This window comes from Engraulis encrasicolus, chromosome 15, assembly GCF_034702125.1.
Source record: "Engraulis encrasicolus isolate BLACKSEA-1 chromosome 15, IST_EnEncr_1.0, whole genome shotgun sequence".
NCBI lineage: Eukaryota > Metazoa > Chordata > Actinopteri > Clupeiformes > Engraulidae > Engraulis > Engraulis encrasicolus.
This window is the reverse complement of record NC_085871.1, coordinates 18,470,135-18,482,634: the sequence shown is the minus strand read 5'-3', so window position 1 is coordinate 18,482,634 and position 12,500 is coordinate 18,470,135. Positions and strand designations below refer to the sequence as shown.

At 43.7% G+C, this 12,500-nt stretch overlaps 1 protein-coding gene across 1 annotated transcript in view; it reads left to right on the top strand.

The window, feature by feature from the left end:
- LOC134463848 (cAMP-regulated D2 protein) overlaps positions 1–7,777 on the top strand; it is an 18,005-nt gene extending 10,228 nt beyond the window's left edge. Inside the window, exons 7-8 of the mRNA XM_063217167.1 lie at positions 2,089–2,261; positions 7,119–7,777. Of these exons, the coding sequence (XP_063073237.1) occupies positions 2,089–2,261; positions 7,119–7,571 (626 nt within the window). The 3' untranslated portion in view covers positions 7,572–7,777. The remainder of the gene's footprint in view (positions 1–2,088; positions 2,262–7,118) is intronic.
- The last annotated feature ends 4,723 nt before the right edge of the window (positions 7,778–12,500 follow it).

Below are 12,500 nucleotides of genomic sequence, written 5' to 3'. Positions count from 1 at the left end.
AATACAGTGATTTGAATGAGTGAAAACTAGATGTCACAGTAGATTAGTACTTAACTATTAGGTATGCCCAGCCAACTCTATTATAAGGGTCCCAAACACCAATATCTATCGATTAATTAACCATTAGTTATCCGCAGCCAACTCTAATATAAGGGTCCCAAACACCATTATCTATCCATTAATTAACCATTAGTTATCCTCAGCCAACTCTAATATAAGGGTCCCAATACCCAATATTTATGTATTAATTAACCATTAGTTATGCCTTACTTTTGTATTAAGTAAGTGTTAATTTTGGTCCTTAGTTAAGTATGACCTGATAGCTACTTAACTATTAACTGTGCCCTTACTTATCTATTAGTTAAATAATGATATGCTATTAACTTGTAACACAAGGTAATAGTTATCTAATAGTTAAGTAACTGCTTACTAATGCATTAATAACAATTAATTTGTGTCCAATGTGGCATTAAGTAATTATTAACCCTTACTTAAGTATTAGATTGTCGCTACTTTACTGTTAATTATGGCCCCGTATTTGGAAGTGTTACCATTGCAACTATTGCAACGCTGCTCATTGACACTGTGCTGCCTATTTCCTAAATCATAACGAATATTTATTAGTATGACCAAAGTACAGTAAGTTTTGCAGCTAAAAATGTCTATTTCTGGAAATTCAAAATAGCAGACATGGAGAAGATCCTCATTATTTTCCCAGTCATAGTGAATACTCAAATGTGATGAGAGTGGTACAGTAAGTGTTTATGAAAAAGCTTATCTTAATGAATGATCAGCATGAATGCTAGAAAGAAATTACAAAAATGTTACACAGTGCACCTTTAAGGGTGATGTTTTTAGTAGTATAGTGCAACCGCAGCTAGTGGCACTATAGTGTGTACAGTCCACCGCTCAGCATCCAGCCCCTCTTCACCAACTGCTTCTCCCAATCGGGATTAGAACCCTTCATCTTGCAATCTTAAATCAAAATTGTTACCATTGTCTCAGGCCTAGTGGCATTATTGTATGGGTTAAATTATTAGTATTTTGCTGGAATATACAGCTCCAGGCCACTTTATGAGAATAGCATGAAAAAGTTGATTTATTTCCATAATTCCATCAATAATGTTAAACTGTCATGGATTATAGATTCATGGCCCAGTTTAACTATTCCAATCATTAAATTGTTTATTTTTACATATTTTGGTCTTCCAGCTCAAAAAACCCATGAATTGGGGAATTCGCATCATTAGAATATTGTAATAAAATCACAATTTTCTTCATCAAAATTCGTTTGAAAATGAATGGGGTTTTATTTCTGGTGAGTTAACACCAAAACGTAGCATGGATATCTACGGGTATATTGAAGAGTGAAGTGTGGGACACCAGGTCAACAAACAAGAACAGCTGACGGCAAAGCATCAAGGATATATGGGCTTCCATTACTCCCATGCATTGTTTCTGCCATTGACTTCAATGTTAAACGCATCATGGCCGTTATTAAGACAGAAAGAGTCCTAACCAAGTATTGAACATTGCATGTTATGTAGAAAGTACCAAATTTCAACTGATTTGATGTGCACTGATGTGAAACGAATTTTGATGAAGAAAATTGTGATTTTATTACAATATTCTAATGATGCGAATTCCCCAATTGATGTTTTTTTTTAGCTCGAAGGCCAAAATATGTAAAAAGAAAAAATTTAATGATTGGAATAGTTAAACAACTGGGCCACGAATCTACAATCCATGACAGGTTAACATTATTGATGATATTATGGAAATAAATCAACTTTTTCATGCTATTCTAATAAAGTGGCCTGGAGTTGTATATAAAAGCATTCGTTTCACTTAAATGAAACCTGATGTCAATTACTGTAACTCTGTTGACTACCATGACCGGAATGAATGAAAAGCAGTTCAATTTAGTCCATTGACTGGTGCCGCGTCAGAGGAGGGGGTGATTTTCATGTTTGGGCTGTTTATCTAGACTGTGACTCCAAAAAAATGTCCAATTGCTTATGACTAAATTCCTATGACTACTAACACAACGTGGATGAAGAAGAGTCTTCAAATTTCGTCTGTTAACAGGCACCACATCAGAGGAAGGGGTGATATTCGTGTACGGGGTATTCACCAAGCCGGTGAGTCCTGTGGAGTGCACGGTGTACGCCACGGCCATCTTCAAGCAGCACACTCTCAAGATCCTGCGCAAGTACCTGCCGCTCTACAGGGATGCTGACCGCAGAAACATGCTCTCACAGGTGAGTCGCTGGGGCTATTCTCTCTCTCTCTCTCTCTCTCTCTCTCTCTCTCTCTCTCTCTCTCTCTCTCTCTCTCTCTCTCTCTCTCTCTCTCTCTCTCAAAAAATCAAGTAGGCCCCACTGAAGTTTGCTCACCTTTCTCTAATTCACCCTTTTGTCTGCCCTCTATCTCTTCCTTTCAATTGCTCTTTCATTTTTATCATATTATTTGTCCTCCTTCAGTCTCTGGCAAACACACACACACGCGCGCACACACCTGCTGTCCCACTCAGACCGAAGGTCAGAGGAGGAACAAGATCAGAGATTAACATATCACTCCTGACACCATGTGACTGACATTAGGATCAAAAGGCCAGTCAATGTCATGGCTAATGGACTCTCATACACACACACACACACACACACACACACACACACACACACACACACACACACACACACACACACACACACACACACACACACACACACAGAGAGAGCAAGAGAGCTATGCATTGCTTCATCTCTACCTCATGTCCGCATAATGAAGTAATGTTCTAATATGGGCACTGATGTCAGCGATGTCTTCTGTCTGGAAAGTATCGGAGATAACACTGGATAGTTTGGAGGACACACAAGACAGACGGCGTGCGTGCGTGTGCGTGCGTGTGTGTGCGCGCGCAGGGTGTTGGGACCAAATGGGGACATTTTTCAAAGACTTAAGCCCTATTTGGACAGGACTAGTTTTATGTATGGGTTGAGGGTAATTTATCTGAACCGTCTCACTGGTGGTGAAACTGTCGGCAATGTTTACCAACATACTCTGCTATCTTTGCTGACAACTGACTGACATGGCATGTTCTGAGGGGACTACATTTCCCAGTCATTATTACTTTACCCCAGGTTCCCCCATTAAACTAGTCCCATCCAAATAGGACTTTAGAGAGTGTGCGTGCGTGTGTGCGCACGTATGGGAAAACTGACAGTCACGTCCGTCCCCTCCTCAAGAAGCCTCTCTGGTCCGTCTCGGTGAGCGTCAGCCGACTAGGAAGGGAGGGGAATGGAGAAGGTGGCTGAACCAGTAGAGCGTGACGAGGACACAGCTGTCACCTCTGTCTGTCTGGTCCCATCCGGTACACCAGAGCCACATTGGCAGTCAGTCCACTCCCGACTCACATTAGCCCCCATTAGTGACACTTAGAGACACTTGAGTCATCTGAAGAGACAGGCGCCTGGCACTCAGAAAGAAAGAAAGAAAGAAAGAGAGAATGAACACATTCTTGGCTGGCTGCAGTGAAGAGGGAACTCTCGTTTATCAAAGGCCTAGTGATGTTTTTGAGATATACAGTATATTGTCATGAATGGCAATCTAATGTGGGTTTTACTCAGACGTCTACACCAAGTGATTTGCATCAAGTAGTTTCTTACACACCAATATGGTTCTGCCAACAAACCAGCCCAGCTAACAGCCTTGTTTTGTTGATTTACAACAGTCAGCATGAGCATGGGCAGTCATTGACCAGCAGAGTCACACTTTCAGCACAAAGGGCACAGGATAAATTCCTTGTGGATGTGGGCAAGTTAGCCTTGGCCCGCCCATCCTTAGCTTGCAGAGTATTGGAAGTTGTGAAAACTAAGCGTTAAGTAGCCAGAGACCTCATACACGTATATAAGACTTGAGAGGAATTCCTACTGAATCTTTGCGTATGGAAAAACCTCTAAAGATATGCAGCAAAAAAATCTGATTCACACTCCTTCTTGTTGAACATCCCAACTTGAAATTCAGTGCACATGCACTTTTTCATGTGAAGTCAGTCTTAGCTCATCCGAACGTTTGTGTGATGAGTTACTTACATATTGTAACTTTGGCTATATATCTTCTTTAATGCGTAAGCAAGATTTGTGCATTACGCCCCGATTATAGGGAGGGTGGAACTCTGTTGAAGTTTGAACTGTTTGGATTTTATCCAATCACTAACATTTGGTCTTGATCTACTATATATAATCCTTGATCATGTAATTTGCCAACACCAACTTCTCCCTCGTCCCTATACCGTTCACTGTTTGCCAACAATGGCTGGAAAGCGATCAAGCCTTGCTCAATAATACTAGATCCAGATGCAATGTGTAGGGACACAATAATTGAGTGGAAGCTTAGGGATGGCTGAGTACTGGCGTGGAGGTAGTACTGACTGATCAGCGCTCTCCTTCATCCTTGGTGACTGACGCTGGGGGACACATGAAGGAGAAACGAGCGAACTGAAGAGAGGCAAAATGTAGTCTTCCATTCTGGCAGCGCCACGGTCAACAGGTGGTCGCGGCGAATCAAATCGATTAAAACATTTTATGTTGCTGATTTGGTTGCCTGCCACAGACGGAATCTGCTCCTCATTTGCATAGTATTAAACTTGGCTGGATATGTTTTGATTCACTCAAAACTTCGCTTCACAAATGGGCATATACTGTAGGTGTCCCCAGCGTGACACTTTGTTGTCATGCCTGACCCCCGCTCACATATCTAATGACAGATGTTCAGTCAGTCATATTCAGTCCACTAAGTCCAATGACAAATGTATGTTCTGTGTGCTGGCAGCAGAGGGCGCTGAAGCCTTTGTTACGGCTGACAGGGATTCCAGTTGCTGGTGTTGTGTTCTCCCTGCTGAGGCTATCTATCCACAGGATACTGCTCCTCTAGACTTCCTGGTTGGGTGTCGGGGTGGATGAGGAAACCCATGTCTCGCTGCCAAGCCGTACTGTCATGCAGATGAGGATGCATGATTTGAGCAGCACAAGGATATGAGAGAGATGGAGGGGGGGGGGGTAGAGGATGACGGCAAATGGACAGAAAGAGGGAGAGAGTAAAGACAAAGGGTTAGAACGATTTAAAATGGCTTTATTAAGAAAAATACCTTGTACAGAGACTTAGAAATAGGGGAAGAGAAGAGGGAGGGGAAAGAAGGGATGGGAGATGCAGATGGGGTTGAAGAGAGAGGAGTGTGGAGAGCGGAGAGAGAGAGAAGTAGAGGAGAGCGACAGATTGAGTGGAGAGAAGAGGGAAAATAGTGAGACACAGAGAGCTTTGATTAATAATAGATTTGTGAATATATTGAGCTGCACTCGGTGCATCCTCAGAGAATTCTTCCAACCCACATTTGGACGCGAATGCCGCTTGGGTGCGCCCGCAAGGTTTGCTTGTAGATAAAAACAGGCGGGCGCTGCGCTTGGACTAGTTGTTGTTGTGTGAGTAGTATCGTGTATGTGTCAAATACTTGAGGTCTGGAGTAGGGAAACTGATCTACAGTAGTGTGGCACAGTACTATTACCTTACCTTACACTTAGCAGATGCCTTAAACCTTACCGACATGCAGTTATTTAGGCACAGCTGTGAAATGCTTTGCTGTAGCCCCTTAAAACATGCCGTTCCACCCGTGGGATGCTGTAATAGTCACTGAAAAAAATAAAACATTACTACCATAGTACTACGCCACTATGACAGTGGACAGGGTCTTTAGCAATACATTACGACTTGATCATTGCCATTTTGGTAACAGCTAATTTATAACAGGTGTGTTACTGGGCACTTTGGCCATCATGTTGTGCCTAATGGTGTGGGGATTCAAACTTGTGTATATATCTTGTTTATGTATTCATTCATCCAGTACAGTATGTAAATATTTCCTATGTAGCAACCTTGGGGAACATGGTTGAGTGGTGAACAGAACAGAACCTACTGAAAAGTGGTAAACCTGCAGGCGGGTCAATGATGATTTTTGGGCTCAAACGTCAGGTGGTACAACCACTGGTAATGCCCATAAATTGATTAGTAATTGGTAATGAATGCACTGCAGTGAATATGCTTCTTACATAATCCACACAAAAAAATCCATACCAGAGTGGCATTAGCTGTGGTTGCAACATCCAGACGGGTGCTACTACTAAAACATCAGGTGCTACTACTAAAACATCAGGTGCTACTGGGTCAAAGACGTGCAAAATGGCGTTGTCATTCAGTGTAACGGATGCCTTCTGCTGACTGTAACTGTAAAAAACATGACTCTTTTTATTTATTTATTGTTACAGGGAATTCATGAAAGCCTCGGCTGTCATCCATTCACTTGAAACAATTTGAAAAACATGTTTTTTTGCAGTTCCAGTCGGCGGAAGGTGTCCGTAACACTGAATGACAAAGACGTCTTTGACCCTACTACAAAAACATCATCAACACAAAAAAAAACAAATTATTTCCCACTTTCTCCCGCTTAACTTAACCTGATTTCCTATTGAACCAACTTCTTGAAATTCGCTGCCTGTCTGTTGGGGGCCTAACAGAGATATGAATCATGCACATAAATGTCAAGGATCATGAATTTGAACATGATGCGTAGTAAGACCTGGGGTTGTAAAGCTAGTCCATATGGGGAATGTGGCTTCTATTTAACATCCGTCTCATCTCTGGGTGGGCATCATAACTTTATGTGTGTGTGTTTGTGTGCACCTGCCTGTTAGAGAGAGAGAGCGAGAGAGCGCGAGAGATTGTGTGAGTGTAACAGACATGTATGTCTTCTTTTTTGTTAAAGATGAAGTCTGTAAGTTGTTTAATTTCTATCACCAATTTGTTCCATAGTGTTTTCAAGTGCCATTAAGAAGAACACTTTTGGGAAACCTTTTGAAATTACCTCTGTGCCTCTGATGCACACAAACACACCTACATTGTCCCAACTCTCTCTCTCTTGCTCTCGTTCTCATTCTCTCTCTCTCTCTCTCTCTCTCTCTCTCTCTCTCTCTCTCTCTCTCTCTCTCTCTCTCTCTCTCTCTCTCTCTCTCTCTCTCACATTCCCCTCTCTCTGACCTCTTCTCTTTTTCCTGTACCCTCTATAGATCGTGACGGACTACGTCTTCCTGTGCCCGTCGCGTCACGCGGCTCGCTCCGGCGTCTCGGACGGCAGCTCGGTGTGGATGTACGTCTTCGACCACGTGGCCAGCGACCCGGCCGTCTGGTCCGGCATGTCCATGTGCTTCAAGCACGTGTGCCACGGCGCCGAGATCCCCTTCCTCTTCAACTCGGGCCCCGTGGGCAACTTCTCGCTCACCGTGCCCGAGCACCTGCTGTCCAATCGCATGCTGTGCTACTGGGGGGCGTTTGCGCATGGCGCCGACCCCAACTCGCGCCACCAGCAGAGCCGCTTCTGCCGCGAGCAGAGGCCGCCCGTCTGGCCACAGTACTCGGCAGCGACCGGCTGGCTCGCCATGAACCTGACCGTCAGGTCGCACGCCCAGGCCGGGCAGAGAGACGACATCTGCGACTTCTGGGACAAGCTGGGCATCTACTGAGAAACCACCACCCTGATGCACTGAACGCTCCCTGATCTTTTGACACCCCCTCCCCATTCCTGTCTTGCAATCTCCATACACCAAAAAAGGAGACAATCCTCTAGCACTGTCTGTATGCACTCTGCCTCATGAAGGTTTAAGACCGAAAGCTAAGTCCAGAAAGAAGGTCTAAGTCCAGTAAAGCTTTGCACATAAAAAGACCTGAAGTGGGCAGATTGTCTCCTTTTTTGTGTGGAAATTTCCACTGAATCTGCACCTTCTGAACAGATGAGCAGTGAACCTTCACCAATGTCCATATACCACCAGAACATCTGAGACATCTGGGACAAGCTGAGCATCTACTGAGAATCCACCCTGATCTGAGCTGAACCCTCAGTCCCTGCCAGCTGCTAGTAGACCGCCAGATTGACTTCATCCCCTCACCCAAAAACCCCCCACCCTATCTTGAAGCCTTTTATGGGTTTTCCACATCTGAGATTTTTGGGAAGAGCTGGGCATCTACTGAGAAGACACCTCTTCTGAATGCTCCCTGCTCCTTCCCAGAATTGTCTCCATCCAGATTGAACTGTCTTGGAGCCATCCATATACCCCCCAAACCCCCAGATTGTTTATATCTCCCCTCGAAAAAGCCCCACCAGGTCTTGAAATCCCCATATGGGGGATCTATTGATCTCCTAATATACTGAATGATCCCTGCTTCTAGTAGATCCCAGATAGTCTTCATCCCCTCTTGGAACCCGACCTCACCTCCCTGCTTCGGAAATGGTACAAGTTCTGACAGTGGCGGTGACGGTCCTACAATGATTTGCGGCCCAGGCGACGACCCCTCCGATGCCCCAGCCCTTTCACGTCAGGCAAAAAATCAATTAAAAAAGCTTATAATAACTGACAAAACCCACTAATTGTAATGTTATTATTACAATAATGTGGTAATAATGTAGAAATATTACTTTTAAACGATGTTTAATATGTTAATAGCTACTTTCGTGATGTCCTTCGGGTGCGGGGTTTCGGGATGGGGGCTGGATTTCGCAATAGTGCTGTCCCCTCTCGGGTGCTGCCCTGTGTCTAGTAATATGTTGAAATTTGGAAGAAAAGGTCAAGGTAGACGAGGTATTAGAGTATTAAATACTTTTGCTGTTTGAGTACAAGTGTTATGTAAGTGTATACCAGGCAACTGCTGTTGCTGTACGAGTGTGTCAAGGGTACAGTCATGCTGGAGTAAAACATCACTGAGCACTGAGTGTTGTTTTGGGTGTGGGAACTGGGGGGCTCGTGTGGCTTGTTAATGGATGAGGTAGTTTGTGTGTGTGTGTGTGTGTGTGTGTGGGGGGGGGGGTGCATGTGAGTCACAAATGCTCGCTCAGTAAGCTCACTAAGAAATACTGATGCTCGATTAGCATGTTCAAATTGCCCAACCTCACTCCCATCTCCCACCCCCCATCCCATGACCATGTTTTGTCTGTGCTGACAGGCTTGAATCGAAATCCCATCCCTGTCCTTATGCATTTTTCTCTGCCGACGGGCTCATTTGACCTCTGACCTCTTGGGGTCAAGAGGTGAAGAGAGGTTTGTGTGGTGGGTGTCCTAACTGATTATAATAACTACCACGTTGTTTACACATAGCTAGGTATTTTGATAAACGGACATTTTTATTCCCTCCGTTTTTCAAAGTAACTTCGTTCATACCATCTGTGAATCCGCATAAAGATCAAATTTGTTAACAATGTGTGTAGCAGTGTCGAGGGCATGAAAAAGCTAGTCACGCCTTTGTTCAGCTCAGTTTACTTGGAAATGTGAAACTGGAGTTTTCAAAAATCTCCACATTTGCCAGAGTGTTTACAAAGAAATACCCTGGTATGTGTAAACAAAACAATATATAAAATACGTTTGTTTTACGTATGAATATAAAAATATATAAAACATACATGAATATATGCAGTGCCTTAGTCACGCCCTTCTACTTCCGGACCATGGGGCCATAACTTGCAAAAATTTTGAATGGTGAAGTGAACGTGATGTGAACCTAAGTGGCTTCACGTCACACGTACGACTTCTCTTGTGTAGTCCAAATAACTACATATTTTTGTACACAAACAACTCACAAATCACTTGACAAGTGAAGCCAACAAACACACCATTAGTTATCATTAATTCTGAGGTAGAGCATATGTCTGATCTAGGAGGAAAGGCGAGGTGGATCGGAAAATAGCATTGATCAGTCCATTAGAGCCCAGTCAAAAAAAAAAAATACTTTCCAGGTTCCATAAGCCGGCTGGAACGGGTGGAGACTTAGGCACCCCATGGAAAAAGCACTGAAAAGCACCAGCACATGTTTTTTTTTTTTTTTAATGTTCCTCTAAATATCGATAAAACCGGTGCTTGTCTCCCTGTTGTTAGAACCATATTTTTTTGTCTTGTTGCTCTGTTCAATGTTAAGCATGTACACATACAGTAGGCCCTATACCTGCACTCACTGTCTGCACTGTTTTATAGTAAGCAATTTGTTTCACCCTCCAACATGTTCTTCTGTACAGAAAAAAAACCCTCTTTTGTACTAGAGGTTTCCCCCTTTCAAAAGACTATGCGGGTGAAATTAGTTCAGAATGCTCATGCACAGGCTTGTGAAAGGCCAGGGGAAGTATTAGGGTGAAATAGAAGAATCATACAGTGTCAGACAGACATTCTTGAGGCAATGCAGTGTTTTATGTTGTAAAACAAGACTGAAAATAAAATGTGTTAGAAAGCCAATAATCTACTTCACCCTTTTCTTTGTGTGCTATACTGTGTTATAATCATGTAATCATGCGATTGACTTCATAGCTTTCAGTAGAGCTAAAGGGTTTTCATTTCAAGTGTGTATCCATTTACCAATCACACACGCACGCCACACTTATGAAAAGAGGAAAAATTAACAGCGACTTCTCGACACAGTGTTTCAGTAAGTGCTTCTGAGCAACGTTTTCTTGTTCAAATACCATCAGCATAATGTTATGCTATATTTGGATGTGAAAAAATATACCTGTTAGTTATTACATGGAAATACATTTTGTACAGTAAAAGGCCTTTGCATTTACCTGTAAGTTCAGGCCTGTGGGCTTTTCTAGTGTGTCCACGGGGGTCGTTCTTGCATAATTTAGTCTGTGCTTGCAATATGAGCCCCAAGGACTGACTGCTAACAGGCTGGTGTTTTTAAAGCACCAGAATAACAAAAGCGCTGGGTGCTAATTCCTTATCCACATAGCTCTAATTCAAGGACTGACTCCCAATAAATTACTGTATTTCAACACCGGAATAGGAAAGGCATGCTAATTCCCACATCCATATACGGTAGCCCTGATCTCCTTATTTGCATATTGTAATAACAGCTGCTTTGGCATTCCAAGCTAATCAAAGGAGAAAGCTAATTTCTCCCGGACAGTAAATTAATTAATTGCATTTGGACATGAGAGTTGTCAACAGCCTGCAGCTATGCATGTCTTATTGTCTTTCCTGGTTTTCCCAGAGATGACAAAGAAACACAATACATACAGTGATGTGATGCTCTGTGGTGCCCCCTGCAGACTACTCAAAACACTGCAGACGAACAAACAAACAAACAAACCGACAGACAAGGAAAAAGACAGGGCCATTAAAAAACCTCGCCCAATCCCATCTGGGTGACAGGTAATGATTCTATCATGTCTAGAGTCAGATGGAGAAGAGGTGCTGCTTAAAAAAGGGGTGATATTTGATTGTGGTGCACAAGCAACAATTCCTCACCGAGACTAGGAGTCTAGTACAAACGTACATGGTCCACCACCGTGCTTTGTTGCTTTGCCAAAATGTGAATCCCATGTATTTTACGCTTGCTCCATGAATCAGTGCGGCGAGCAGAGGATTTTTTTTTTTAGTGCATATATTTTTGTCTGAGCCATTTCGAATTTCAAGCTGTTGCTCATTCAGCGTCTGGCTGTCCACTTCATCTGGAGTTATGAGTGCTGTGCTGTGCTGCAGAGGAAAGCATGTGTGCAGGTTAAATGTGTGTGTGTGCGTGTGCGTGTGTGTGTGTTTAATATGTGCTTGGGCCAGCAGGGACACACACAAGGGTGCATTCCCCAAGAATATGATTATGGAAGAACGGAGGCTCCAATTAAAAATCAGATGACAGCTACAGTATGAATGCACACCACACCACAACATCCCTACATGGTCCAGCAAGCACTGGCATATTAGCAGTGGACAGACCGTGTGTGTGTGTGTGTGTGTGTGTGTGTGTGTGTGTGTGTGTGTGTGTGTGTGTGTGTGTGTGTGTGTGTGTGTGTGTGTGTGTGTGTGTGTGTGTGTGTGTGTGTGTGTGTGTGTGCGCGTGCGTGTGTGCGTGCGTGTGTGTGTGCGTGCGTGTGCGCGTGCGTGTGTGTGTGCGTGTGCAGTGGACAGACCGTGTGTGTGTGTGCGCGCGCGTGTGTGTGCGTGTGTGCGTAGGCATGTATGTGCGTTTGCACACAAAGTAGGTGGGGGAGGAGATAGACATTCACGCATGGAATCCTTGAACAGTGCAAGAGAGGAAGAGAGAAAACCTAAGTGCAAGAAAAGGGAGAGAGAAAGAAACAAGAGCAAGACATGGACAGAAGCAGGGAGACAGAGAGAGAGAGAGAGAAAGAAAAGGAGGGAAGGAAAGAAGGAATGATGGAGGGATAGAGAGAAAGATGGGTCTAATTAGAATTAGGGGCGTCTCTGACTGGAACACAAGAGTAGAGTAGAGCAAGCGTAGACATCTCCATGCAGCAGAGCTGGACTGGTAATCTGGCATACAGGGAATTTACCCGGTGAGCCAGCTGTTCTCAGGGGCCGATGCTTTTTTTTAATCCCTTAGAAATCAGCCCACAACTTAGATGGGACGGCCCATTGGAGTACAATGTAATGTGTACAGTGGACTGAGCCCATCAT